Source organism: Cimex lectularius, unplaced genomic scaffold (assembly GCF_000648675.2).
Source record: "Cimex lectularius strain Harlan isolate CLEC.00 unplaced genomic scaffold, Clec_2.1 scaffold16, whole genome shotgun sequence".
Lineage (NCBI taxonomy): Eukaryota > Metazoa > Arthropoda > Insecta > Hemiptera > Cimicidae > Cimex > Cimex lectularius.
Window position 1 is genome coordinate 2,388,267 of NW_019392679.1, and position 26,443 is coordinate 2,414,709.

The window sequence follows — 26,443 nt, forward strand, 5'->3', positions numbered from 1 at the left end:
TTAATTACAAGAACAACGTTCGTCCATCAGTCGAGAATAAATAAAAACAAATCTAAGCACTCAAATAATATTAAATTTTTGTTTTATAATATCGGAAAAATTAAATCTAAAGAAAATATATTCTTTGGATTTGTTAATACGTTTGATATATTTATGTTTGTGGAAACCTTTTTAGTTGAAGAAAACTGAATACAGAACTGGACAATAAAAATATGGGATTCTCATTAAAAATAACAAAGTCAGTGTCATTTCCCAGCTAGAAAAGAAATTTATGTTAGATCTGTTAAACCCACGGGATTCCTAGTCAAAATTAACCTGCGGATTATATAAGAACATTTTTTACTTAAGTTAATCCGTTTCAGAATTAAATTGATGGATTATAGAAGATGATTCACCCGGTTTCCCATACCCCGAACCGATGTTGTGGGTTCGAATCCCGCTCTTGACACTGACTTTTTCCTCTCAACCAACACCTTAGCGAAGAAGAATTAATTGAAATTTTATGGTCAATTATGAAAGCTAAACATGTATGGATTTTCTTCTTTGTTTCCATAGCAACATTTTTAGTAAAATTGTTTTACTCAGTTTAATTTTTTTTTCATTACTCACGATTACTCCATTCCCAATTACCACGTAAACGTCTGAAATTTAATTTTATTAATCCAGAGCGGCTGGCAATGGGTAGCTTTCTCTATAACGCCCGTAATAGCACAAACATAATTGAAATCCAATCTGTTGCTTAAATATACATGTACAGTTGTAAATAAAATAGATGAAATTTTTTTTCGTATAGCTATCTTTTTTAAAAATATGCAGTAAACAAAAAATACCTAAATAAATAAAAATCATAACGATTGCAAGTACTTACTAAAAAGATGAGGTTAGCCACTTTTTTTTGCCCTTCGGTTGACATTAAAGTGATTTGAGTATTATAAATCCAACTTCCAACTCCAAGTGAACAAATATTTTTGACAGGTCTCTAACGGTTTTATTTATAAAAAAACTTGCACTGCCTTTTCTATCAGAGTTTGTTGAAAAGATTTGGTAAAAGGTCAATATTTTGTGATTCGAGTGGCTTGAGAGTAAAACCATTTGGATGTAATTCAAAGTTTTTAAAGAGAATAGGTTTTTGATGAACGTGCCAGTGAGAAAGTGGACTGAGGGTTTAATTCAGTTAGTTTTCGCTTTGAAGTTCCCTGGGTGGCGGTTGTAAAGAATGTTATTAGACTGTATAAAGTGAAGGTATTGATGTTGGGAAAAGAGGGGGGGCGGTTAAGGGGAAGGGGCGTCGAGTAGTGGGAAAGAGTGGGGTCTTCAGTCTCGAGGTGCAATCCGTCCCAAACGGGACGCCCGTCTAACGCCCGACCAACGGAAAAATTCCGGTTGTTTTTTTGTTTTTCAGTTGAAAATATAAATTCGGGTGAGGAGAAATTTTCCGAGGTTGAAAATCGCGTTGGAGAGAAGCGGAGTTTGCCCAGTGTGTTGTGGTGAGTGCGCGAGTGTAATGTGGCCGAGGCATGGATGAGAGGCGGCAGAGCCAGAGATCGAGGCGGCGGGCTTCGAGGATCCTCGCGGAAAAGAGGCGGCGTGGGGCGGCGCTCAGCTGCGACGATGAGTCCCCGGCGAGGGAGAGGGCCAAGCCGCCCAGGAGGAAGAAGAAGGAGCCACTTTACGAAGAAGACGTCGTCGACGGATTCGCCATCCTTTCTTTCAAGACCTTCGAAGACATTGAGGTAAAATTAAAATTTACATTTCAATCCGTTACTTGTTGAGGCGCGCTCCCCCCCCCCCACGGGTGATCGATTCGCGCATTTTTACCGAAATCCCCAAGGCAGAAAAAAGTTCCTCTAGGATATATTAGGAAGTAGCTCAAGTAGAGGAAAAGGATGAAAAACAGCGATGACGGACGGACCGAAATCCGAATGGAAAACCTCCGTCTAACCTACCGTGAGAAGCGACATCTGCCTGTATGCATTCAAAGGCCCTCGACTCCGTTCGCTTCTTCCTTTAAGTCCGCTTCTAGTCCAATTCCATTCCTAGTTGTACTTACGTCCCTTTATTATTATCATTTTTTTTTATAAACGATCATGACAGTGGAAAACGTTCCACAGCATTAATTAACAAAGAAAAAAAATCCGACTTCATCCACTCAATTATAGTGGCATTCATTTTTTTAATTAATGAGATTTCATTTCAGTTGCAAATTTATACGGTCTCAATTAGCATAAAATGTACTCAAAGTTTTAAATAATAACGACTTACAAAAACCTCAAAAATTAGTATAAAAGTAATAATTAAATAGATTCACAAATGAGTTAGTCGTTACCAACTTTAAAAAAAATAACCTCAACACGGGTTAAGATGAAATACGAAGCATTTTTTACGATCTTCTACTTTACTTAAAACGCAGAAACTTATTTATTTTTAATTTTTTCTGTGATCTTCTTTTGAAGATAAAGATAACTACAGATTTTTACGGCAAATGCCTTCTATATAAAAAGACATATATAAGTGTGTACAAGCATGGATTAAAACAGTCTGACGAAGGTTGTTACCTATATCATAAAAACAACGAGGAAAAAATTAATTAAAAAGGAATTTTATATGACGACAGATGCATAAAAAATTAAAAATAAAACAACATAATAGTAGATAAAAAAAATATTACAGACCAATAGAAAGGAAAGACAATTAAATTTCCTTCAGAAGGTAATATAACAACCATAGCTAGGTATTTGCAAATAAAAAGGCTTCTACATAAAAAGAAATGTATGTATAAGTGTATACAAGCATGGATGAAAACGGTGAACAGGTCACGTCCCATATCATAAAAACAATAAGGAAAAAACAAAAAAAAAACTCACAGACGCATAAAAAATCAAAAACAAAACAACTTACATAAAATACACAAATAAAATATTACAGACCAATAGAAAGAAAAAGAAGACTTTACATGCTTTCTTTATTTTACTCGTGTTATTATGATTTTACGTATAACTCATTTATTGATTTGCTATCTTAAATTAAATAAGATGTAATTAAATAGATACACAAATGAGTTACACGTTACAAACTAATAAATAAAAAAAGTAAACTCAATGCGGGTAAGATACGGGCTCCTACTTGATTTAAAATGCAGAAAAATATTTATTTTTAATTTTTCTGTAATTTTCTTTAGAAGGTAATATAACAACTATAGATAGATATGGATTCTACATAAAAAGATATGTATAAGTGTATACAAACATGGATTAAAACAGTCTAAATGCGGTTACTTCCTATATCGTAAAAACAATGAGGAAAAAAAATTAAAAAACCGACAGATGCAGAAAAAATCAGAAACAAAACAGTGCATAAATAAAATATTACAGACCAATTGAAAGAAAAGACTTTGCAGGTTTTCTTTTTTTACCCCTGTTATTAAGATTTGTTTGTTAGTTTTTCTACATATACCTCATTTATTGATTTATTATCTTAAACGTCTCACATCATTAGTTAAACAAAGGAATAAAATTCGTTTACATCAACTGTCAATTATAGTTGCATTTATTTTTAATTTATTGGATTTCGTTTCAGTTGCACTTAACGTTTTAGGTAATAACAAATTCCAAAAACCATAAAAATTAGTATAAAAGTAATTGAATAAATACACAAACGAGTTACACGTTACAAATTAATAAATAAAAAAATAACCTCTACACGGGTTATTTATTAAAAGTAATTTATTTTTAATTTTTTCTGTAATTTTCTTTATTAAGTAATATAACAACTATAGATAGATATTTACAAATGAAAAGGCTTTTACAGAAAAAGAAATGCATAAATAAGGAAAAATACCAAACAATAAGGAAAAAAATAAAAAAGCCGACAGGTGAATAAAAAATCATAAAAATAACCCAACATACGCAATAATACATAAATAAAATGTTAAAGACAAATAGAAAAGAAAGAGATTGCCGATTTTCTTCTTTTTACTCATGTTATTTTTTTCCTGTTATTCCGCTTTTTTTTTTGTTAGTTTGTTACGTGTAATTCATTTATTGATTGACTACCTTAAACGTCCCACGTCATTAATTAGCAAAGAAAAAAAATCCGTAATCGTCAACTGTCAATTATGGTTGCATTTATCTTTAATTAATTAGATTTCGTTTCAATTGCAAATTTATACTGCCAAAATTAGCACTTAACATTTTGAGTAATAATGACTTACAAAAACCATAAAAATTAATATAAAAGTTATTAAACAAAAAAGTGTCTATATACAAATGAGGTACACGTTGCACAGTGATAAATAAATAAAAAACAAACCCAACGGGTAAGATAAAGTACAAAGCATTTTTGTTTGAATTAAAATATTTGTATTTTTTTAGAAGGTTATGCAACAACTATAAATAGATAGATAAATACTTTAAATATTTACAAGAAGAGAGAGACAAGAAAAGACTACTACATAAAAATAAATTTATAAGTATATTCAAACATTGATTAAATCCTCTTGGAGGTCGTTGCGGATATAATAAAAACAACAAGGAAAACAATTTTAAAAAAATTATATTGGCTACTTTTGTCGTACATATTATTTTACAATAAACCTATACAGAAATGAGTTACATGTTACAATCCAATAAATCAAGAAAATAACCCTATCATGGTTACGATGAAGTATAAAGCGTTTTGAAGGATGTACAAAATACAGATACAAAATGCTGAAAGTTGTTTATTTATAATTTTTTCGTGGCTTTTTAAAATCTTTTAAATGTATTAAATATTTTAAATATTTACAAGAAAAGAAAAGGCAATTACATAAAAAAAGAACTTTAGAAGAAACATAGATTAAATCCGCTTGATGGAGGTCGTTGCCGATATAAAAACAACAAAAAGCAAAACTATTTAAAAAGCCGACAGGTGGATAGAAAACAAAAACAAAGTAACGTACGTAATAACAAACAAACAAAATAAAACAGAAAAATAAAAAGGAGAAACTTTTCCGGCCTTCTTCTTTTTACTCATGTTATTATTTTTTGTTATTATATTTTGTATATTAGTTTGTTACGTTTACCACATTAATATATTTATTAATTTATGATAGCTACTTTCTATTTGCAAATAAATCTGTACCCAAATGAGTTACACGCTACAGAACAGTAAATAAAACAATAATCCCAGTACATGAAATATAAAGCATGACTTATAAGTCCTACTTAATTTAAAATGCGGAAAGTTATTTATATTTACTTTTTCCTGTGGTTATTTAGAAGATAATGCACCAACTATAGATAGATAAATACTTTAAATATTTACAAGAAAAGAAAAAGATTATTACTAAATTTAAAATTTTCTGACGATGAATGCTGCTTATGTAATAAAAATATGGAAAAATATTAATTAAAAAGGAATGTCACACAATCTTCAAAAAAATTTGCAACCATTTACTAAAAACCTAATTATGTCAATTTGTAGGCATCTTTAACATTGTTTAGCCTTGATGATGACCGTAAAATAGGTCGAACCATAGAACCATAGAATTTGTTTTTTCGTCCAGACCATATGGAGATCCAGATTATTGGAGACTAAAAAAAGTGATCGATACAGCTAACACTTTAAAGAGAATCTTCGTCTTTTTTACTCATGTTCGCATTTTTTGTTATTATCTTCTTTTTATTAGTCAAGACATAAAAATATTTTTTAACATTTTCTTACGTATGTTCACATTTTTTGTTTTAATTTTGTTTGTTAGTGTGGTACGTGTAACTCATTTATCGATTTATTAACTTATGTCGGCTTTTTCCATAAGCAGGTTATTTGCTAATAAATCTAAACACACATGAGTTACAAATCTACTTACAGTACTGAAACGTATGATTTAACATAGTAAATTAAAAAGAGGGACAAAAAATCATGGATAAGGTCTACTTGAAACAAAGGAAAACTACTTTTTCTTTGTCTTCTTCTGAATTCTTATTAATAATTCACAAGAATGACGATTTGAAAAATAGATGTTTTCATTTTGGTGTATTATTTAGGAATTAACAAATTTCCTATTCTTTGTGAATAAAGTTTACGATTCAGGAAATAATAAACCATTGAAATCCAAAACATTTCGTTAACCCTTCCTCAAACTTTAGAATTTTATGTTCGCAGATTTCCTCGTTTCAATGCAAATAATGATGTTTTTATACTATTTATTTAGGCTGATAATCGAATTCAGTGGAGTGGGAATTGGTTTAATTTGAGTTTTTTATCAATTAAAAAAAGAACTGCTAGTCCTTAATCTTAAAAACATCATAACTTCTAAACCAATAGCTCGATTTTCATGGAACAAAGTGCATTCGAAGTTCAATTTAAACTTCTAATAAAAGTTAAAGTTCAATTGCAATTTGAACTTTTCTCCTATCTCTAGTAATTAAGGCGAAAACCATCCTGTATATTCATTTGTTGAAGAATGTCAAGTATCAAATATAACTATTGGTAATTTTTTTAATGTTTAAGAACAGACTTATGTGTAGACTAAAAACTACCTATGAAGGTGTATTCAGTAGTTGAATGATAATCCATAAATATCATACTTTATAAGGGGTGAGACTATTTTTTAAATTAATTAATTGTATTATTTGGCGGGCTAGCACCTAGGTCTATTGCTGGCTCCTCATGTTTATTTTGTTTGTCTCAGATTTGTTTTATTACCTCTTTCTTTGATTTTTAACCCTTCCACACGTGATTAAAATGCCCTAAGTCAATTAAAATACACATTCATACTATTTGATGATATAACTTGGCGGTCCCGAAGAGTTTTCGATATACTGCTGAGATATAGTCCTTAATCCTTCGACAGGTTTGTGACTACTCGTAGCCACTCACGCGCATAAATACATTCACACAACTCGGTTCTTACCTGGCTTTTTGCTATTACACAGTGACCTCCCCCCCCAATCACATTGAAAATATATATAAAACTATGGGTGAGATTATTGCATAATATATTTATAATAATATATATTTATTTACACAAATTTGATTTTTTCTAGAACGTATTATGTGAAATCTATGCTTCAATAAGCATATAATATACAAAGATACAACAAATTTTACCTACTATACAAGTTAACTAGCATGTAAATGGACTTGGAAGTTTAATTATTTCATATTCTATTGTTTATGCGCGTATATATAATAAATAATTAATTTTCTACAATAATTTGATTGGATAACAGTGAAACACGAGGAGCGTGACACTTATCGATGTAGATTATGAGAATCAAAATCTAAATCTACAAACGTCCTTTTGGTATAATAATTACATAATTTGTTCGTATAGTGTAAGTAACCTATGGATAAAGATAAAGTTGATTAAATTAATTCTTTTCGATTGATCATGTTTAAACTGTACGGTTCAGCCAAAAACGGATTTTATTTACCAAGAAACATAAATAAATTCACGTAATTTAATTCGACACAAATCTGATTTGAATTTATAATGTTATAAAAAAATTGATATTGATCAATAATCGGTAGCAGTCATAAAAAGATAACCTGGAAAATAACGCTTCAAACTGAAATAATTTTCACTTAAAAGGTTTTCATAAAACCCGCTGCATCTGTCGACACAGCAATAAAACAAATAACCTTTCTCATAGAATCATAGGTAAATCAATACAGTGAAATCGTTTAGTCAGTTATTACTACTTTATAACGGCTAAACTAATTATCTAAAAAAGCGAAATTCTGTTTTAAAAAATATGAACCGATGAATAGACATGAAAAATGTATAAATATTGTTAATTCTTTCTTGTTATCCTAAAGGCTCATAAAAGTTTAAACTCCCCATCATCTTCTCGACCTTATAATTTTTCGAAAAATTAATTAATAAATTATTTAAAATAATTATTTTATTGCTACTTCGATCAAATTACCAGACCATCAATTCGGCTTTCTAGCTCTTCCACTTCTCACAACTTCACAGTTACAGAGTACATTACTTTTTGTTTCAAGCAGAATCATTGTTTTTTTTGACATTTCTCCTTCGATAAACTAAGGCTGATTATACCTTAAGGGGAGAGTTTTCGCAGTAAACTAGGGATCTGAGTATTCTAAAATGAAAGAAGTCCTTGCGGGTGTACTACATGGGTCAATACTCGCTCAGCTGTCCTACATAGTTTTCACTACTGATATGCCCACTAATGATATAAGCTTCCCTTATGTTACCAAACCACATGCCAACAATTGAAAAATGGTTAAATCTTTGGAAAATAAATTTTGCTCTCTAAGTCACAATACCTTTACACGCCACCTTGAGACATGTCTAAGCATATATTTACAGAACGAACCTGTTCCTCAATCCGACAAAGTTACCTATTTAGAATTTCTATTTGATAGGAGAATAACACGGAATCCGCATACACGATTACAAACAATTTAAAATGCTTTAATACCTACTGACTCGATGGTCAAAATTACCATTAAAATCAAAACTTCGACATACACATACCTACTCAAATCTATTTGAATGTACGGGTCGCCACGGCCAAGTATTCCAATATCCAAGTATTACGAAGTTTTCAATAAAAGATTTTACTACTATTGTTTCTTCTTATGTAAACGATAGCACATTTCCGAGCTACACCTCAGTGTTTTCATCGTCAAAACAGATTACTGACGTTTTCACAGTAAATTACAAGGTCGGACTAACACCTAAATACAATTACTCCATTCCCACTGAAAAGGATATGGATAAGAGACCTCTAGAATGATTAATATCATGGTATTAAACCAAAGCGGCTTTCAATGGGTAGCTTTCTCTATAACGCCAGTAATGTCACTATTACAAATTGAAATCCAATCTGCTGGTTGTATATAATACGTATACAGTTGAAAATAATAAATGAAGTTAAAAAAAATGTTAATACTTAAATGGAAAAGTATTGCAATAAAAAATAACCAAAGAGCTTTTTAATAAAAATAAAAAGTAATAACAATCCAACAATGACGAACTTCTCGATAACTGTTAAGTCAGGTTAGGGTCGAGTGGTTTATGGAGTTGACGAACTCTTGTCTGCAATTTGATGATTGCAGATCATCGCCCGCGGGCTTGAAAGGGTTTCCGTCCCACGTATCATCGCCGCCTTCCCGCACGTTGGCTTTTACGTTTAAAGTTTTTTTTCCTATTCCTGTAATCCAGGATGCTTAATTGGCGTAAAAATCCGAACGATAAAACGGCGTTGGAAGAATCCGTGCAATTTAAAAGTAAACTTTCACAGGCATAGCATAATGAAAAATTCGCATGAAATACTAGAAAAAGAAGTACAAACACGCAGAGGGCCGGTGATGACCCCAGCTTTGGTCGGCCCCTGACTTCCTACATTATTATTATTATTATTTATTTATTAGAATAATTCAAATCACTATTGTACTGCCATATTTGGAATTTTCTTTTGAGAATTTGTGCTTATATAAATTGTCATAAATAATCTGAATCTCGATGAGGTCTGAATGAAAAAGCAGATTCAATTGTTATCTGCCAAGCTTTTGACCTATTTTAAGGTCATCATCATCATCAGGTCACAACAATCTTTTTTCGGTTAAATCCTTGGTAATGTTTCGACTGATCTTCAAAGAAGTTTGAAACCATTTACTAACAACTTAATTATGTCAATTTGTAGACATCTTTAAGATTGTTTTGCCCTGATGATCACCTTAAAATAGGTTTGGCAGATAAAAATTGAAAGGTTTTTCATCCAGATCATACCGAGATCCAGATTATTCGTGAGTAAAAAATGCGGTCGATACATCTAACATTTTAAAATTGTCATAAAGTCATTAAGGAAGGTCAGATTAATAATATTTACAAAACAAGCGGTTTTATTAATCCTTGTTTCCGTTTCGGTTATTAATTTGTTTTGATAAAGAGAAACTGGCCTCCTTCCAAAGTTTTATATGCTAGGAGATTGCCTACGGTAGAACGAGCTGGGGAAAAATTATAAAACGCTCGTCATGACATATGTGATTTAATTCAGATTTAGTCTATTTAGGAATAGAAGTTTGAGCCAAGTAGCAGTGCCCTAGATTTTTCCCTTCGTTCACTAAAGGTCGCAATGAATCTTCAAAAGGTTTTTATGGCCCTTCAACGGTAGAAAACTCGAGATGTAAAAGTGAAAAGTAAAGTAATTTCTGTTATACAAGAGGGCTTTGAATTGGTGTACTTTTTATTTTAAAAATCTAGTAGGTTTCATGTGAAAAAAAGTTAGTACTAATTTGCGTTTTACTGTAGTAACAAAACATGCTTTTCCAAACATTTAAGGTTCAAAAAAAGGTATCGCAATATCTCTTCAGACACACTTTCACTTGTATTGTATACCAGTTATTCAGGTCATACAGGAGGACTTTAACATCTAACTACCCATTAGGTATCGCAGACGAGGGGTCAAATCCCTTCACAATACTTCCTTTCAAACCGTTTTCAGTTAAAAAACCATTGGTCCTGCCGCCATTCGAACACTCTACCGTTAGCGTTGCAAACAGAATCGGACGTCCTAACTATTTCGTCGACTTCCCAAATTGAGATATATTTTCACAATTTTTTAAAATAATTAAATAAAGAGATAAATTGTACATTCGGATTAAAAAAAATACTTAACAGGATTTCTCACTATCGTAAGAGGTATGCCATCATCTGATAAATCGAAGAGCAAAAGCTTCCTTGTCCACTCGACAATCTTATCCATGGTACTTAAGTGTTATTATTCCAAAACGATTTTGAGTATTTTATTTACTAGACGAAATAAATTATATAAACAATCTATCCGTTTTTTTAAATAAAAACAACGCCTAATAAAATTATAAGAGTTTTTAAACTTGAGAATTAGAACAGGAAGACGTACGGTAAGATATATTTAATAAAATAAGCATTAATAACTCTTGTTGACTGACCGTAAATCTTATCATTCTGGCTCGATTAAACGCTGAAGAACAAAATTAATCTCCTTAAAGCCAGTTTTCCCTTAATCGTACACATCACAATTTTATTTTTCTTTCCATCTATTATAAACTGCTTACAAGGGTATTAGCGTTTAAATCTTGGCTTTTGTTAATTATTATTAGTCTTATTTCATCCAAAAATAATTTATTGCTTTTTTAGATATATCTGAAGGTTAAATGGTTTTTGGAATTCCACTCCATCTTAGATGTGATTACCCTAGGTCTGTACCTCAAGGGGAGTTCATCTACCCCGTTAAACGGCCGGCTCACTAGTATCTTCCTTTAGCCAGATGTCCAGGAGATGATTGTTTCCCAACTAATGGGGGCGTTCGACAGCTAGGACATTGCAGGCTATAATCCAGCTTAAAGTGAACTCACTTCTATAATACATTCGCACAAATGAATGCGTGCACGCCTTTGTACATTGCACCCATTCTGATTAGTCAGTGGATACTCGATAATCCTTCACCAACCTACACACAATATTAACAATCCAATCTAAATTAGGGTCGATGGGGTACATTTATAAATATTCCTCCACAGCCCATAAATACACACACTACTAGAAGGGCGATGGTGACGCTATAATTAACCTTCAGCCCCACACCATTCACACTAATAAATACACGCAAACAAAACATAAAACAGACCTATACAGATCTATATACAAAACCACGTTCTCCAAAAAGCAGAATAGGGGACAGAAACTCGCCACTGTGTGCAAGATCCTTAAATTCGGCGGCATGCCTACTCGGCTTTGTAATGAACCAATATGTAGGACATATCGAGCAATCTTTCTCCGTGTAAGGGGCACTTACGCGGCTTGTACCCACGAGCACGTACCCGTGTCAAACACGTATGACCTATTCATAACCTGGTAAGGACGATGCCTCGTTTCCGGCTTAGCTTTTCGGGGGTCATGCTCAAAAGTTGAATGATGTTCTATGGCAGGGTTCGCGGGCCCCATGCGGCCCTTTGCAACTTTTGGCGCGGCCCTCCAAAGCCCAATATAATTTTAGGTAAAATCAACAAACTTAGAGCGTGAGCGTGCCGAAATGTGGCCGGTGACAAAAATGCTCGCTAACAGAAGCGTAGTGGGAAACCTATTTTACTGCGCAAGTTTAATCCCCACTCCCCATAATAATATTTATACTCGTATATGATATAAAAGCACTATTTAAGTTACATTTGAATGTGCGGCCCGCATAAAAAATTTTATTTCGAAAATGGCCCGCCGTCCGAAAAAGGTTGCCGACCCCTGTTCTATGGTTAATTCTTTGTCTTCAGGGTATGTAAGAAATATTGCGGTTTTTAAGTATTTTATGACCTTAAAGACAAACAAATTGGTTTTTCTAACAATGAACATGTTTAATTATTGGTTCAGAGAGGTAAAACTAATCTTATTTAATTACTTTTATAAACACTGAATTTATAAATAATATAAATTATTCAAAAGTCCTTACAGAAAAGAAAATCTTTTTAATAACTTTTAAAATTACAATCAATATCTCAGTTTGTTTAATATTCCTAAAATGCAAATGAACATGGGTCATAATAAAGTGGTTTCCTACGGTAAATTATATGCAAAAATGCAACTTAATGCGATCCCCATCCGGTGTACATTTGAACATTTGGTTGACAAAAAGTTTCACAGATGTTTGCATTCGTTATTCAACTTTGCATCCGGCTGTAATTTCCTTTATGTTTTAAATAAACCTCGCACCTTTATTCAATGCACTAACATTTGAACTATCAATTATTTCTTTACTTTCATATGGTAAGATAGCTTTCCTTAGTACTTCTCGAGAATGTTATCGCTTTAATTAGTGTTTAATTGTTTGATATTTTAATTATCATTATTAACACATTTATGGAAAAATAAATTAGGTCTTGATGCTATAAACTATATATATATGCAAAATAAACGAAGAAGGATCGAACAATATAAATTAAATTGGTCTTCAGGTCCCGTCAAGTGGTCAATTTCGAAATATTTTCGTGAGTTTTGTTTTGAAGTTAGCAGTTGTTTAACAAATTGACGTCCGAGAGTAGGTTGTTCGGCGGTTTGGCATCTGGCTCAGGACGTGATGGTTAATTATTGCCTTCGACATATGGTCCTGTCAGAGTGTATAAAACTGAAGGTATATCCTTTTAGTTTTTCGATGTACCACACCAAAAAAATGGGTTAGTTAAACTGATATGGTTATTTAATGCTGCAGTCTGAATAATATTTGTTCATAGTAGCTGGACATTTACAGTCATCCTGATATCAAACCGCCAAAGGATTTCAAATAATATAGAAACCATCATCAACAATGATATTCCTTTTGGAAATGATATTATTAAGAAGAATAAACCCATTGTAGAAAAAAATATCTAAGACTACCGATTTGGATGCGAACAGAAGATTCAACAATTGAAAAAAATCACTCGAAAATCATTCCTTCTGCTATCTTCCTTGATGTTTTACAGGCTTTTGACAAGGTCATGGCACGTGTTCTGAAAAAAGTCAGAACTTGATTTAAGTCATACTGTATACTGTATATTGGCTGCTAGGGTTCCAACCTTACAAAATAAAATACTAATGTACAATCAAGTCTTTAAACATATGAGGTTGTAACAAATTAAGAAATATAAAAATTATACAACTAGGTCAGTGCACTTTGCTACGAATAAGGCTTAGATAGGGATCTTAAGATCAGTGAGGTCACGGAGGAAATACAAAAGACTTGCCGCTTCCACCTACGCGAGAAGCTTGAAAAGGATAAAGCCATTTGAACTAATGTAGTTATTTAATCAGAAAAGTTCGTGCGATTTTTCATTGGTTACTGTTTTAATGCTGTTAATCTCTATGTACTATTTAGGAAGATTTAGATGTTATACAAGTTACACCAAAAGGATAATGCTTTAGTTCATAAATAAAAACTGTCCGGAACAGTTGACTGTAAATTATAAAATAATTTCTTTCTCGTGGCTTCAAAATTCATAATTCAGGATCATTTTGTGACAGCCAATGGACCTTCTGGTCTATTGGCTCCTTTTTTCGTCGCTTATGACAATCCGTACAAAAAATTTTTACTTTGTGCTGTGAAAGCAAATGTTTGGACACTGAATCTTGTGTTGTCGGTGGATTTATGGGGAACCCATTTGCTCAGCTTTCATGTCTTCCCAAGTCGAATTTCATCTCTTACGTTGAACAATGTGGCAAGCTCCTGAGTTGTTTGACTTGAATGAAGTTCGATAGCTTCTCTCAATTCGTCGTCACTCAAGAAGGTGTGACCGCGGTTCATCTTCAATCCCATCATACCCAGGAGCAACTTTTTGAAGCACTTTTGGGCACCACCTTCACTTATTTTTTCATCACAGAATGCAGTATAAATTTTACGAGCTGTCTCGCCCAACATAGTATAGATTTTGAAAGCATACTATAAGCACGCACAAATGAAGGGTTTTGAAGCTATGGGAAATTTAAAAAAACGTAATTTACAATGAACTGTTCAGGATACTTTTTTACGAACTGTCGCATAATTCTCTTGATATTATAGCTAATCCTCCCATGTAAAGGTGATGATGATGATGTTGATTAATATGGATACTAGGAAGTTGGGGTTACTTGTTCCCCACGCACTGCAGCCTTATCATATTGTACTTGTTAGCATATTGTACTGTCTAGTTCTTTAGTTCTGTGCAATCGACTAGATCCTTCTTCTAAGGAGCACTAGGTCTGTAGTTGCTACATTTCATTTCCGTGGTTTTCTTTGTATCCCAGGTTGTCTCCATTGAGCAGTTGCTTAGCATTCGAAGATGGTATATAGGCATAACCTACAAACGGGTTCCTGTTATGTAAGTATTTTTTCAGATACCAGTGACCGGAATATAGTCCTATCACTCCTCTGAGTTTGGGTGCTCTAGCGCTTCGCCTTAGTTTATCCGCTTCTCTTTTCTAGATCTATTCTGTGATACAGGACTTTGTTTTTGCTATCCCAAGAAAAGTTTCAAGGCCCGCATATAGTCTTGCAGATCCTCCTCTGGCCAGTGTCTACCTTTTCGTTCCCCAAAATTGGCGGTTGCGACTCATCACTTAACGTTCGAATCTTATCATGTGGGGATGTTTTTTGTTTTTGTCAACGTAGCTAATCCTCGTAACAAATCTAATTTCAACAGATCGAAGAAACTTTTGCATAGAATTGAAGAAAGACAGTTGGGACCGATAATATCTTTCTTATAAGTGAAAGTATATTATGGAGGGCTCATTGCAATTCACCGAGTTTGCAGGGTTATCTCACCTCCTTTCTAGGACGGAAGATTGTTTCTCAAACGTTTCGACGCCGAGGGGGATTTAGTTTTTCGAGACCCGATACCTTCGTCTGATCCTTATTGATTCGCTCTAAACTTTTCAACCTGCGAACTTTGCCTCTTTGCACTTAAGCAATCTTTGCCGGTTTCGACGTTCAAAAGGTTTCCAACGGAGTGGAAATAATTTTCGAAGGTGCTCTTTAAAAAGCAATTGTATGAAATTTGTACAACATTGGAAATTATTTAGTATCGGTGGTCTAGTATTTTTTTTAAATAATCCCTTTGACCCATTTAACACATATAGGCTGCGTGTTGAAAATGTCTGAAAACAATTGGAACTTCAGGCTTGTGTGTCAAAATGTTTATTGCCTCAAGTAAAGGCTTTTATCAAAGAGCAAACAAATAAATTAAAGGAGATAACTGAAAGAATTGTTTTTGAAAAACTCATCGTATTCTTAAAAAAAATCGGCTCTCAATGGTTTTTAACAATTTATATGCCAATGAGAAATAAATTCCTGTTTATTCACGTCAACTTTAAAAATTAAATTCCTTCATTATACACGGATTGTTAAAAGCTCTAACGAAACAAGAAACAGAATATAAAAACGGTGGAACTTCTTTACAATTAAATCAAGAACAATAACAAAACACAATGTAGAATGTCAGATATCCATTTCCTCTCTATATGCACATTTATGCTGTTAGAAATTAATTTTTTTTCTCAGCATAATTTGTTATTTAAACTGGTTTCTCTAGACCAACCATTAACTTTACCATAATACATATAATAAATAAATATGTACATATTTCTTATTTCTATTCTTATAACTCTTGGGACTTGTTTTTCTTATGTTCCATCTTCAGGGTCATTCATTTATATTTAGCTGTATGATCATATGGTACAATCATCCATCGATGGTGATAGATAATAGACGGAATTAGATCCAATTTTTATTTTGTAAAATTTATGTTTACCGATTTGTGCTGACTGAGCCAGATTCTCCATTTTTCGGTCCATTTTGCTGTTCACATCACTGCTGTATTATCGGCTAAAGTTTTACGCCATCCATTTTTGGAAAATCACAGGTTTATACACACCATGTAAAATATTGGATCTAATGAGTAGAGATTAGTGACCGTTAATCGATAGTTATTTAAATATCGTGAGATGCGGTCGGGTGTGATGTAGGTTTCAGAAAAACATTTTCTTTCTTCATCTCAATAAAAGATCGAAACATTGGCACGATAAAGAAAATGTTTTTCTGAAATCTACATCACAGCCGACCGTATCTCACGATATCTGAATAACTATTGGATCTAATGTGCTCCCTTGGGGCACTGCTACATTCATTTTACCTAGTTCTGAATATTTCATGTTAGACTCTACGTCTTAGTCAGGTAAATAAGAAGTGATTACATAGTAGTGCCTCTTTTAGTTTACTGATAAGTCCTTCATGCCAGGACCTCGTCAACTGCCTTTGAAATCAATAAGAGCAAATTATTTTTTCTTCGAGTGATTTAAATTAAAATTTAATAGAGTATTTTTGAAAAAGAGATAATACGGTAAATTAGGATTAGGATTAGGATTTATATAAGCTGATACAACATCTATGCGCAGATATAATTCACTCATATGCAGTTAAGCCTAGCACTTTTCGTCAGACCTCGGTTTTATCCGTCCAGCAACCGAGGTTGGGCTCCGGTTGCTGTCAACACCCAGTGCATGCGGTTCCTAAATCTAACCCTATTCCCACACTTCCCATTGTTTCTTATTTATATACCTTTCACTCGTTTAGGTGATAGGGTACTCGATATCCTTCCCCCTTTACTCCTATTACACAACAAACCTATGGGGTGCTCAATATTCCGCCAACAGCCCTATCACACTACGCATTCACGCCAATAAATACATTCACTCTCAATACACGCTAACTACACAATGAAACAGCCCTGTTTCATCCAACGAATAGGGACCTAAATACTCGCCCGTCCTCAAGCGCGATTCGGTACTACACGCTCTGTATAAAGAGCCATGGACATGAGCCGTTCAATTAGTTGGGACAAATCGAGCAAACTTTCTCTCCTAACCGGACACATACGCGGGCTTTGAACCAAAAATAAGTGTCCGTGTATAAACCTCGTATGATCTACCCTTGATCGGGTAAGAATCACCCTCGTACCAACGTATCACAATAATGCAAAAATAAAATATATATAATAATTTTTTTGTTTCACATTTTTAATTTAATTGAAAAAGTCTTTATTATGTCTTAATACCAATATATTTTTATTATTACGGTCTGTATATTTTGTTTACTTGGTTGTTATGTTATATATTCCATTATCTATATACTGCTAAATGTTAAAAAACTTTTTTTAAAACCGTTTTTAGGGTTTTTCATTTTAGCAAAGGAAATATTAAGAGGATCCTACGGAAGGCTAAACGGTTAATTAAGGCATAAGAATAATTAAAGTTGAACCATTTAAAAAAATCCATGAAACGTTTTCCCTTATTAATTATATTTATTCACAGCGTTTGTTTATTACAAGTGAATCGTATAATTTTATATCCCCTAGAATAGAAAAATTAATCATGAGGTATGATAATACACTTACTTAGTCTTGCAAACATAAATCATAAACGTTATGAGACGTGAACACGTAAAATACTTTTACAACGTTTGTTGTCAAAACGAGGAAAAGTCTTAAGAATAATATTTGCATGTTTAATATTTTTACACCCTTAAAAGTATAAATTATATTTAACAAACTTTCCGTAATAAAGTAATAAGAATTTTTTAAATAAAACGTTAGGGTCTAAAATTAAAGAGGTTTATTTAATTTCGTTTATTAGAAGTCTATTTAATTTATTGCATAACATTCTCAATGATCACGGTGTATACTATATGCCAGAAATGATATGGATTAGGTGGAAGCTGTAAACCGGTAGAGCCGTGGGCTTTTTCGTACGGGAAGTCCAGCAGATGTTAAATGCTCCACTTTCACATCACGAAAGCTTTTAAATTATACCGTCCCTTGTACAAAACCAGTCGAAATGAAAATTGTACGACAATGGCGGAATGGGGTTTTAACACTCGCGGTTTTTAACCGAATCGTCTTGAGTTAATTTACATACGGTTTACAAGCCGGCTTTTAACCCAGTCCCATGTTGCTTGTAGTTAATGAACCGCATCAAAGGAATAACCGGCATAAATATAATGGGAGATTGTATTGGATCCTCCTCCCTTCCACGTCCTCTCCTCTTTCGGACGGAGTCGAGAGCAATTGAGTAGAATGTTGCCCCCCTCGCAGAATCAATACTTCCCCCTGCTTGCACCCTAACCGACTAATCACACATTTACTCATTTCTTGGATAATTAACGCGCCCTTTTAAAACGTTGATCAATATTTAAAACTTAATTTTTCTAATGCTCCCGGAAAGTACTCGATAAAAAGAGTTTTTTTGTTAGTTGAGTAATTATAAAAGATTTTAATTTGTTTGCTTTCTTGAAATACATCGTTCCTTTAAGGCAAATAGTTTGTTTATGACAAATGACAAGCTACATAGTTCTGTTCTACACGATTTCAATTAGATCAAATGGCCCAAATCCTGCGCAGGTGCCCCTTATGGAAAAGGTTGCTCGATATGCTCAACATACTAGAAACTTGTCATGCCTTGGCGCATTACAGAAAACGTGCAGGCAGGCCGCCGAATTTACAAATGGTTCTCGGGCACAGTTTCAGGGTCCCCTTTTCCGCATTTTGAAGGATGTGGATTTTTTTATTGTATAGAGATTTGCTTTATTATTTTTTTTTGCCGATATGGGGTCCCTCTTAGGCACAGCGGGGGGGGGAGCATAGAACAAAAGATCTATTTTATGGATTAAAAAAAAAATATTCTCGATTCCAGGCAGTTGATTATTATATATATTTCCCAGTTTTTCTTCTTCCAAAACGGAATTTTTTTTTATTATGGTTTATTCCAAGAAACACATGATCTTTTGATACTTTTACAAAAGGTTAGTTTATTTCAAAAACATTTATCCTTTTTTTCTACGTTTCGGGCTATTTCTTGTCCAACATCAGAAAACTAGCGAGACTGTGAGGTAATTATCATTAACTCTGAACCATAAAATAATAGTAACAATAATAAAGTTTATTACATTTACAATCAACATTATCATAATGTGAACGTAAGTACTCAATAAAAAAATAAAATGGATACTCCATCTCCCGGAAGGTGGTGAGGACATAGTAGTAACACTAATAATGATGATGATAATAATAAGAATAATAATAGAGTAAAGTAAAATATATAATTAAAAGAAATAAATAATTTTATGCACTGCAAATAATGTGGTGTTTAGTGACCGTTACTTAATGATTATTTGGATGTCGTGAGCCCTGAAGATGATCTTAATAAAGATCGAAACATTGACACGATAAAAAAAAATGTTTTTCTAAAAACTACGTCGCACCAGACCGCATCTCAGATTTCTGAATAATTATCGATTAACGGTCACTAATCACCACACGTTCACGCATTTCACGACCTCCAAATAATACTGCAAATAATATAAACTACTCTGATTATAAATTATTGTAAACGGTTAACAAACGTATAAATTTTCCTAAAATAAAATAAATAACTAAATAGACTGTAATATAATGATTTAGTTAAGAAGAAATAAGGATAAATAAGAATTACAGTTATTATATCATATCATTCAACATAATCCTTCCTATACATCCAGGCTGCCCTGCTGTATTCGAACAATGCAGCCAAATGGATCCATACAACAAGCTTAAAAATTCTTGTCTTGTGAACATTCTGCACTCGAAGAACAATCTTCTATATTCGGAAAGAATAGGGCAAACCGATATAAAATGGAAAATGTCCTCCATTGCTTTGACGTTACAAAGACGGCATTCTTCTCGTTCAGAAGCTTGGTCCGATCTGTAGTTCAAGTAAAGCAATTCGCCTCTTTACTTCACGAACCATGATAGAGCGAGGATCTAAATTTTGCTTGTTTTTTTTCCTGTCAAGCAAAATTAGGGTCAAGGATAGCGTTGAAATCATCATGTTTACGAGCTAGCGCCTTGCATAGCCCAAAATAGCCCTTTTTTCCATATTTCAAACGTCATGATCTTTGGAACCCTGTGCGATGGTAAACCTATAACTCTTGTTATGTATTTATAAGCGTCTAGCTCAGTTTCTAACATCATTGTACAAGTTGGAGAGAAAATAAAATAATAGTTAAAAATGTAAAATAAAACTATGTAAACGATATTGAAATATTGCTATAATTTTTGCTAAACATGTCAAGTGTTTCTTGTTAGGGTTCCTAATGATGGACAAGAAATAGCCTGAAACGTAGAAAAAAAGGATAAATGTCTGAAATAAACTACCCTTTTGTAAAGGAATCAAAAACCATGTGTTTCTTGGAATTAACCCTAATAAAAAATAAAAAACTCCGTATGGGAAGAAGAAAAAATATATAAAGTGTTTTCTGGTTATGCGTTTTGTTTGAGTGCGTGCATTTATTAGTGTGAGTGGTGAGGGGCTGATGGTTAAATACAGCGTCACCAGCAGTGTGTGAGTTTACAGATTAGATTATTAATATTGTCTGCAGGTCGATGGAGGAATATCGAGTTCAATGTAGCCACAATACTTTGTGCGTCTGTATTACAGAAGTTAGTTTTAGGCTAGATTATATTTGCATTGCGTTGGACTTAAGGGAGATACTAGCGACCCAACCGCATAACGAGGTAGGTGAACTCCCCTGAGGTACAAATCCTAGGGTAAGCCCATCGGGGAGTGACAATGTTTCGGGGTGAATGCTAAATAAATGACAAAGTCGATTTCCAACAATTTGAGTTTGTATGACTTGTAGTTATCGTGTTGAAATTGATAAATGAAGAACATTTTTGTGATCGTGAGATTTCTGAGATTCATCACATTTCGGTATTCTTGTAAGGCGAAAAACTTATATTTAATTAAATGACCTATTCAGTCGTTCAAACATCTGAATAATACTAAACGTTAAACTTTGATTTGTATATGCTACTTTACTATTAATTAAGGATGAATTATTCTTCTACTAATTCTTTACTGTAATGAATTAGGTTTTTTATATGTATAAACCGCAAGGGGCAATTTTAGATTATAATATCTAATAAACGTAAATACAATTATAAGAGTAGGTCAAGGTTGATGATGACATCCTTTCTAGACTTAATCGATCAATAGTGATTTCAGTCATAAGTGTTCATAATATTGAAAAGTAATAATTACTATGCAAACAATCGATTAAACATGATATATCAGGTCATGGTCGTAAAACTCTTCAAAACCCAATATCGGGTAAACTTTAGAAAAATATTTCGTTGATGACATTATCAAAACAATTACAGTAAGAAATGAACATGAGTATGTTTATAAAGTAAATTTTTTTGTTATGTAACTTACAGTTTCTGATAAGATTGTTGTACAGAATTTCCAAATAGTCTTTTTCCATCCACCACCCCGCCGTACCTTCTCAAGACCCTATAACGTCGGACAACGCAGAACTAAAAACTGGGGGTGAAACAGAAACGGAAAATGTAATGTTTGTGCTTATCGTCTCCATCGAGATTTGCCTTATAAAGGTCAAGCCCGAGGAAGATATGGGGATTTATTTTCCTTGGGATTAATTTATCCATAGCTAATGAGTCTCCCCTTTCTGGTTTCCTCTGTACCTTACCTTAATAAATACATTTTTATTTTGTTTATTTAGTTATTTGGACGATTTAGTTTGTTTGTCGATCAGAATGTTTGCAAAATTGAGGAGGGGGAACCAGCCCGGTCTAACCTAATTTAAAGCATATTATGCAGTTTATTAAATAGATATATAAATGAATAAATAACTAGATAAATATGCTCTCTATATTTGACGCCCAAGAATTTTCAGGCTTAATCCCTTGACCGCTTATCAAGGACGGTTTTGGTCCTGAACAAGTAAGCTTAAAGTTAGGGACCAACTGTTGTTGCCGAAGCGGGCTTTTAGGTCTCCTTTTTCTCTTTCAAAACGTCAACAAGATGGAATTTTGTGACGAACGTCATCATCCGTATCGCATTCGGGGCATAAAGAGCGGTTGGATGGTTTGAATGTAAAGAGTATACCAAAAACATGAATGGTTTGCCTAGACATCCGGAGACACCCACATCTCCCTCAGTATCCAAATAGTCTTTAAGTGCTATTTTTATCTGAAAAAAAATCACCTTGTGGTTTACTCTAATATAAAAGTCATGCTAAATTCCATTCTTACAGCTGATTAAATAGTTTAATTGTGAAAAATTGATCTGTCTTTGTTACTCTGTTTTGATTGTAACACCTTTGCATTTTTGTGGTCTTTCGGTTGGGAACATATATATTTATTTATAGCCAGGGTGAAAAGCCGGCAGGTCACCTTTTTGCCCCTGTTTTGAAGGAGAACATAGACCTTTATAACGAGCGAAGGCGTCGTCTGTTACCAGCAAATAACCCCGGGCCCTCACTTCTCCAGCTCCGCACTCGGTATTTTCCTTGATAATAACACAAAAGAAACGTTTTTGTGTCGTCTTGATTTTCTTTTTTAAGCAATAACAAGTTTAGACTTTTACAAACAAACACTAGAAAGTTACATTGAGAGAGTGAGCGAACAAGAGAGAGAAAGAGAGAGACAGAAAAGAGTGAGATAGAAAAGAAGCATTTATTTTTAATACAAACATTTTGTCATGAACTGACTCAATTAAGAGATACAACAATACTTTTTTTTTCATCTTTTTTAGGGGCAATCGACAGCAAAGGTCATTTCAGCCCCGAGCGTTATAGCAACACATTCAATCCGCATTCACACAAATAAATACATTCACACCTATGTACATTCATTCTATTTAGTAGATGGAGTACTCGATATTCCTCCATCGACGTGCATACAATAACAAACTAATCTAATTGAGGTTGATGGGGCACATTTATAAATATTCCGCCATCGACCCAGTCACGTGCACAGCTAGAGGGGCATGGGGATGCTGTTCCACCATCAGCCCCTCACCATGCACTCTAATAAATACTCACTCATACAAAACACAGAAACACAAAACTTATTTTGACGGCTATATACAAGAAAAAATTCCCAATTCCCCTAAAAAGCCATTTAAATAATTTAAACAGTTAAATAATAATTAAATAAATAATTACATAATTAAATAACTAGATTAAATAAATTAGATAAACTAAATAAATAGTTAGAATGATATATAAACTACATATCCATTACAGGGAAGTAGTACCATAAATTAATTTTTAAATAATTTTTTTTTATTATTATTTATTTTACAATTAATTAAGGTTTTTAATTCAGATGAAAAAAACTTTTTTTCATCTCAACTATTGGGTTGTCCGGAAAATAATGCAGGATTTTGGTATTAAACAAAAAAAAAGAAACTAGTTACTTTAAAGCAATGTTCTTTAATCAAAATAATTTCCCATACTCTCAATACATTTCTCCCAACGTGTTGGTAACTTATTAATTCCGTCTGAGTAGAATTCAGAATTTTTAGAATTGATAAAGTCAATAAATGCATTTTCCAGTTCCGTTTGATTTTTGAATATTATGTGTTGTAAGTAGTGGTCCAGGTGTCTAAAAAAATGGTAGTCAGTAGGCGAGAGGTCCGGAGAGTAGGGTGGGTGAGGCAAAGTTTCATAGCCAAGCTCCAATAATTTTTGTGACGTTACACGTGACACATGTGGTCGAGCGTTGTCATGCAACAAAATGGGCCCTTTCCGATTGACCAAAGAGGGCTTCATTACTGCCAATTTCTGATGCATGGTATTAATTTGGTTACAGTATGATTCAGCATTGATGGTTTCGCCAGGATTTAAGAAGCTGTAGTGTATTAAACCAAATGAAGCCCACCATACCGTAACCATTACCTTTTTTTGATGAGTTGGGGGCTTTGGAAAATGTATTGGAGCTTCTCCTTTGTCGAGCCACTGTCCAGAACGTCTAGTGTTATCGTAGAGAATCCACTTTTCGTCACATGTAACAATTCTGGCCAGAAATGGGTCATTTTTGTTTCGACAAAGAAGTGATGCACAAACATCAAAGCGCTGATTTTTTTGGCGATCGTTTAATGAGTGTGGAACCCAATTTTCGAGTTTTTTCACTTTTCCAATCGCCTTGAGGTGGTCAGCGACGGTCGTTTTACTGACTTTGAGTTGCTCTGCAAGTTCTCGAACAGTTGTTTTGGGGTTTTCTTCCACCACTGATCGCAGAACATCATCATTAAGAGAGGAAGGCCTTCCACGACCTTCTTCATCTTCAAGGCTGAAATCTCCCTCCCGAAATTTTTTAAACCACCTTTGCACAGTGCACTCATTAACACAACCCTCGCCCCAGACTTGGTTAATGTTTCTAGCCGTTTGGGCTCCGCTTCGGCCGAGTTTAAACTCGTAAAAGAAAATCGTACGAAATTCTCGCTTTGACATTATAAGGATGACTGAATTATTTCCAAGTAGCGGAATGCTACAGAGGTAAACAAACAATATCATTTGGAAGAGGATTAATAAGTGTTGACATTCATACAAATGAGTAATCCTGTAAACGTAAACAGAATATTTTATATAGATTTTTTTTAATGAAAACTTAAAATCCTGCATTATTTTCCGGACAACCCAATAAAAACCTTAATTAATTTTAAAGTATTAATTGGTCAAGCGGACCACGAAATTAGGGAATTATTTATTTTTATTACAATCTGTAATTATTATTTACAATATGTAATTTGCGTATACATGAAGTTATGTACAACTATTTACATTGAGGGGAGAAAATAATCAATGTTATCCTCCCTCTTCACTTTGTTTATGTTTTTTTTACAGTTTACTCAGAAAGTAGGTCGCGGGACCATTTCCTCTTAAGACGCCTTATAGGGTTGTAGGGATGGGTTCTATCGGACTGGGCATGGGTGAGACTATTTGGATGGTGGGCGAATTTTTTGTGAAACTTGGTAAATTTTTGGGGAATAAATTTTTGGATATAAGGAATTTGAAGGTTGTTGTGGAGGGTAGCATTTGAAACATAATAAGGAGCATTTACAATGGATCTGAAGACTTTAGATTGAAAGGATTGGAGACGTTGGACATTGGAAGGTTTAGCGGTTCCCCATAGTTCTATTCCGTACGTCCAAATCGGTTGTAGTAGGGTTTTGTAAATTGTAAGTGTTTTTTGTCGGTAGTTTAGACTGTCGTCCTATAAGTCTGTGCAGTAGACCATACCGTCTGTTTAGGTTTTGTCGTGTCAGTCGTGTATGTTGATTCCACGTCGTAAGTCTAGGTGGAACCCAAGGTAGCGAACGCAGTCGGATTTGGGGATAGGAACGTTGTTGTAGTATATCGTGAGAGGAGGTTTGCTTCGGAGTGTAAATGTGACATGGACGCTCTTGCTTTCGTCTATCTTCATTTTCCATTGTCTACACCAATCTGCTATACATGAGATATGTTCCTGCAGATCTTCCGAAGCAACCGCAGGATCGGAATTGGAGGTAGTACAGCTGTATCATCGGCGAAGGATGCGTTTAAGTTTTGAACTCTTTTAGTATTGGGCATGAGCTTATAAAGAGATATGTATTTGTGGTCTTACTCCTTTGTGGTCTCCTGTGGTCATACTTTTACATAAAGCACAACCCCTTCTTCTTTCATCTCTATGTACATAGTTTTTTAACGTTCAAGTTTCACCTCTGACTGTTATACTGTGCTAATTTATTATTTATGTTTATGAGGTTATTCTTTGTATGGGAGACCGCAAATATATTTTAAAGGTGTTTCCTATTTTCTTGCTTACAATTCTGTTCAACAATAGGGAAAAAATAGTTTTGAACAATTTTAATACAATTTTTTTTACAAAGCTTAACAGTAAGCTGCTAGTCAAACGTTTATTTAAAGATAACATTGATTCGGTTTATCCGTGGATGGATTGCAAAATAAATTATCAACAAGTTTGTTTCCCTTCCGGTCCGAGAGAACGTTTAATAGCCGGTTATTTTTAAATGGGCCGAGTTTCCTTGAGAGGCGAGTCGATGAAATGTCGGCGAAGTTGGCCCTCAAAACAAACATCGAAAATAGGCGGACCCATGGTATGAGCGGTATAATTT

The 26,443-nt window shown here is 33.7% G+C and overlaps 1 protein-coding gene across 7 annotated transcripts in view; it reads left to right on the forward strand.

The window, feature by feature from the left end:
- Nucleotides 1–1,307: 1,307 nt before the first annotated feature.
- The window catches only part of LOC106661434 (autism susceptibility gene 2 protein homolog), a 345,697-nt gene continuing 320,561 nt past the window's right edge, over nucleotides 1,308–26,443 (forward strand). For all 7 annotated transcript variants that reach the window (XR_002909990.1, XM_014384822.2, XM_024225597.1 and 4 more), the window contains exon 1: nucleotides 1,308–1,733. Coding sequence is in view for 6 of the 7 variants with exons in the window: in XM_014384822.2 (XP_014240308.1) it covers nucleotides 1,518–1,733 (216 nt within the window). In the remaining variant the exon portion in view is untranslated. The remainder of the gene's footprint in view (nucleotides 1,734–26,443) is intronic.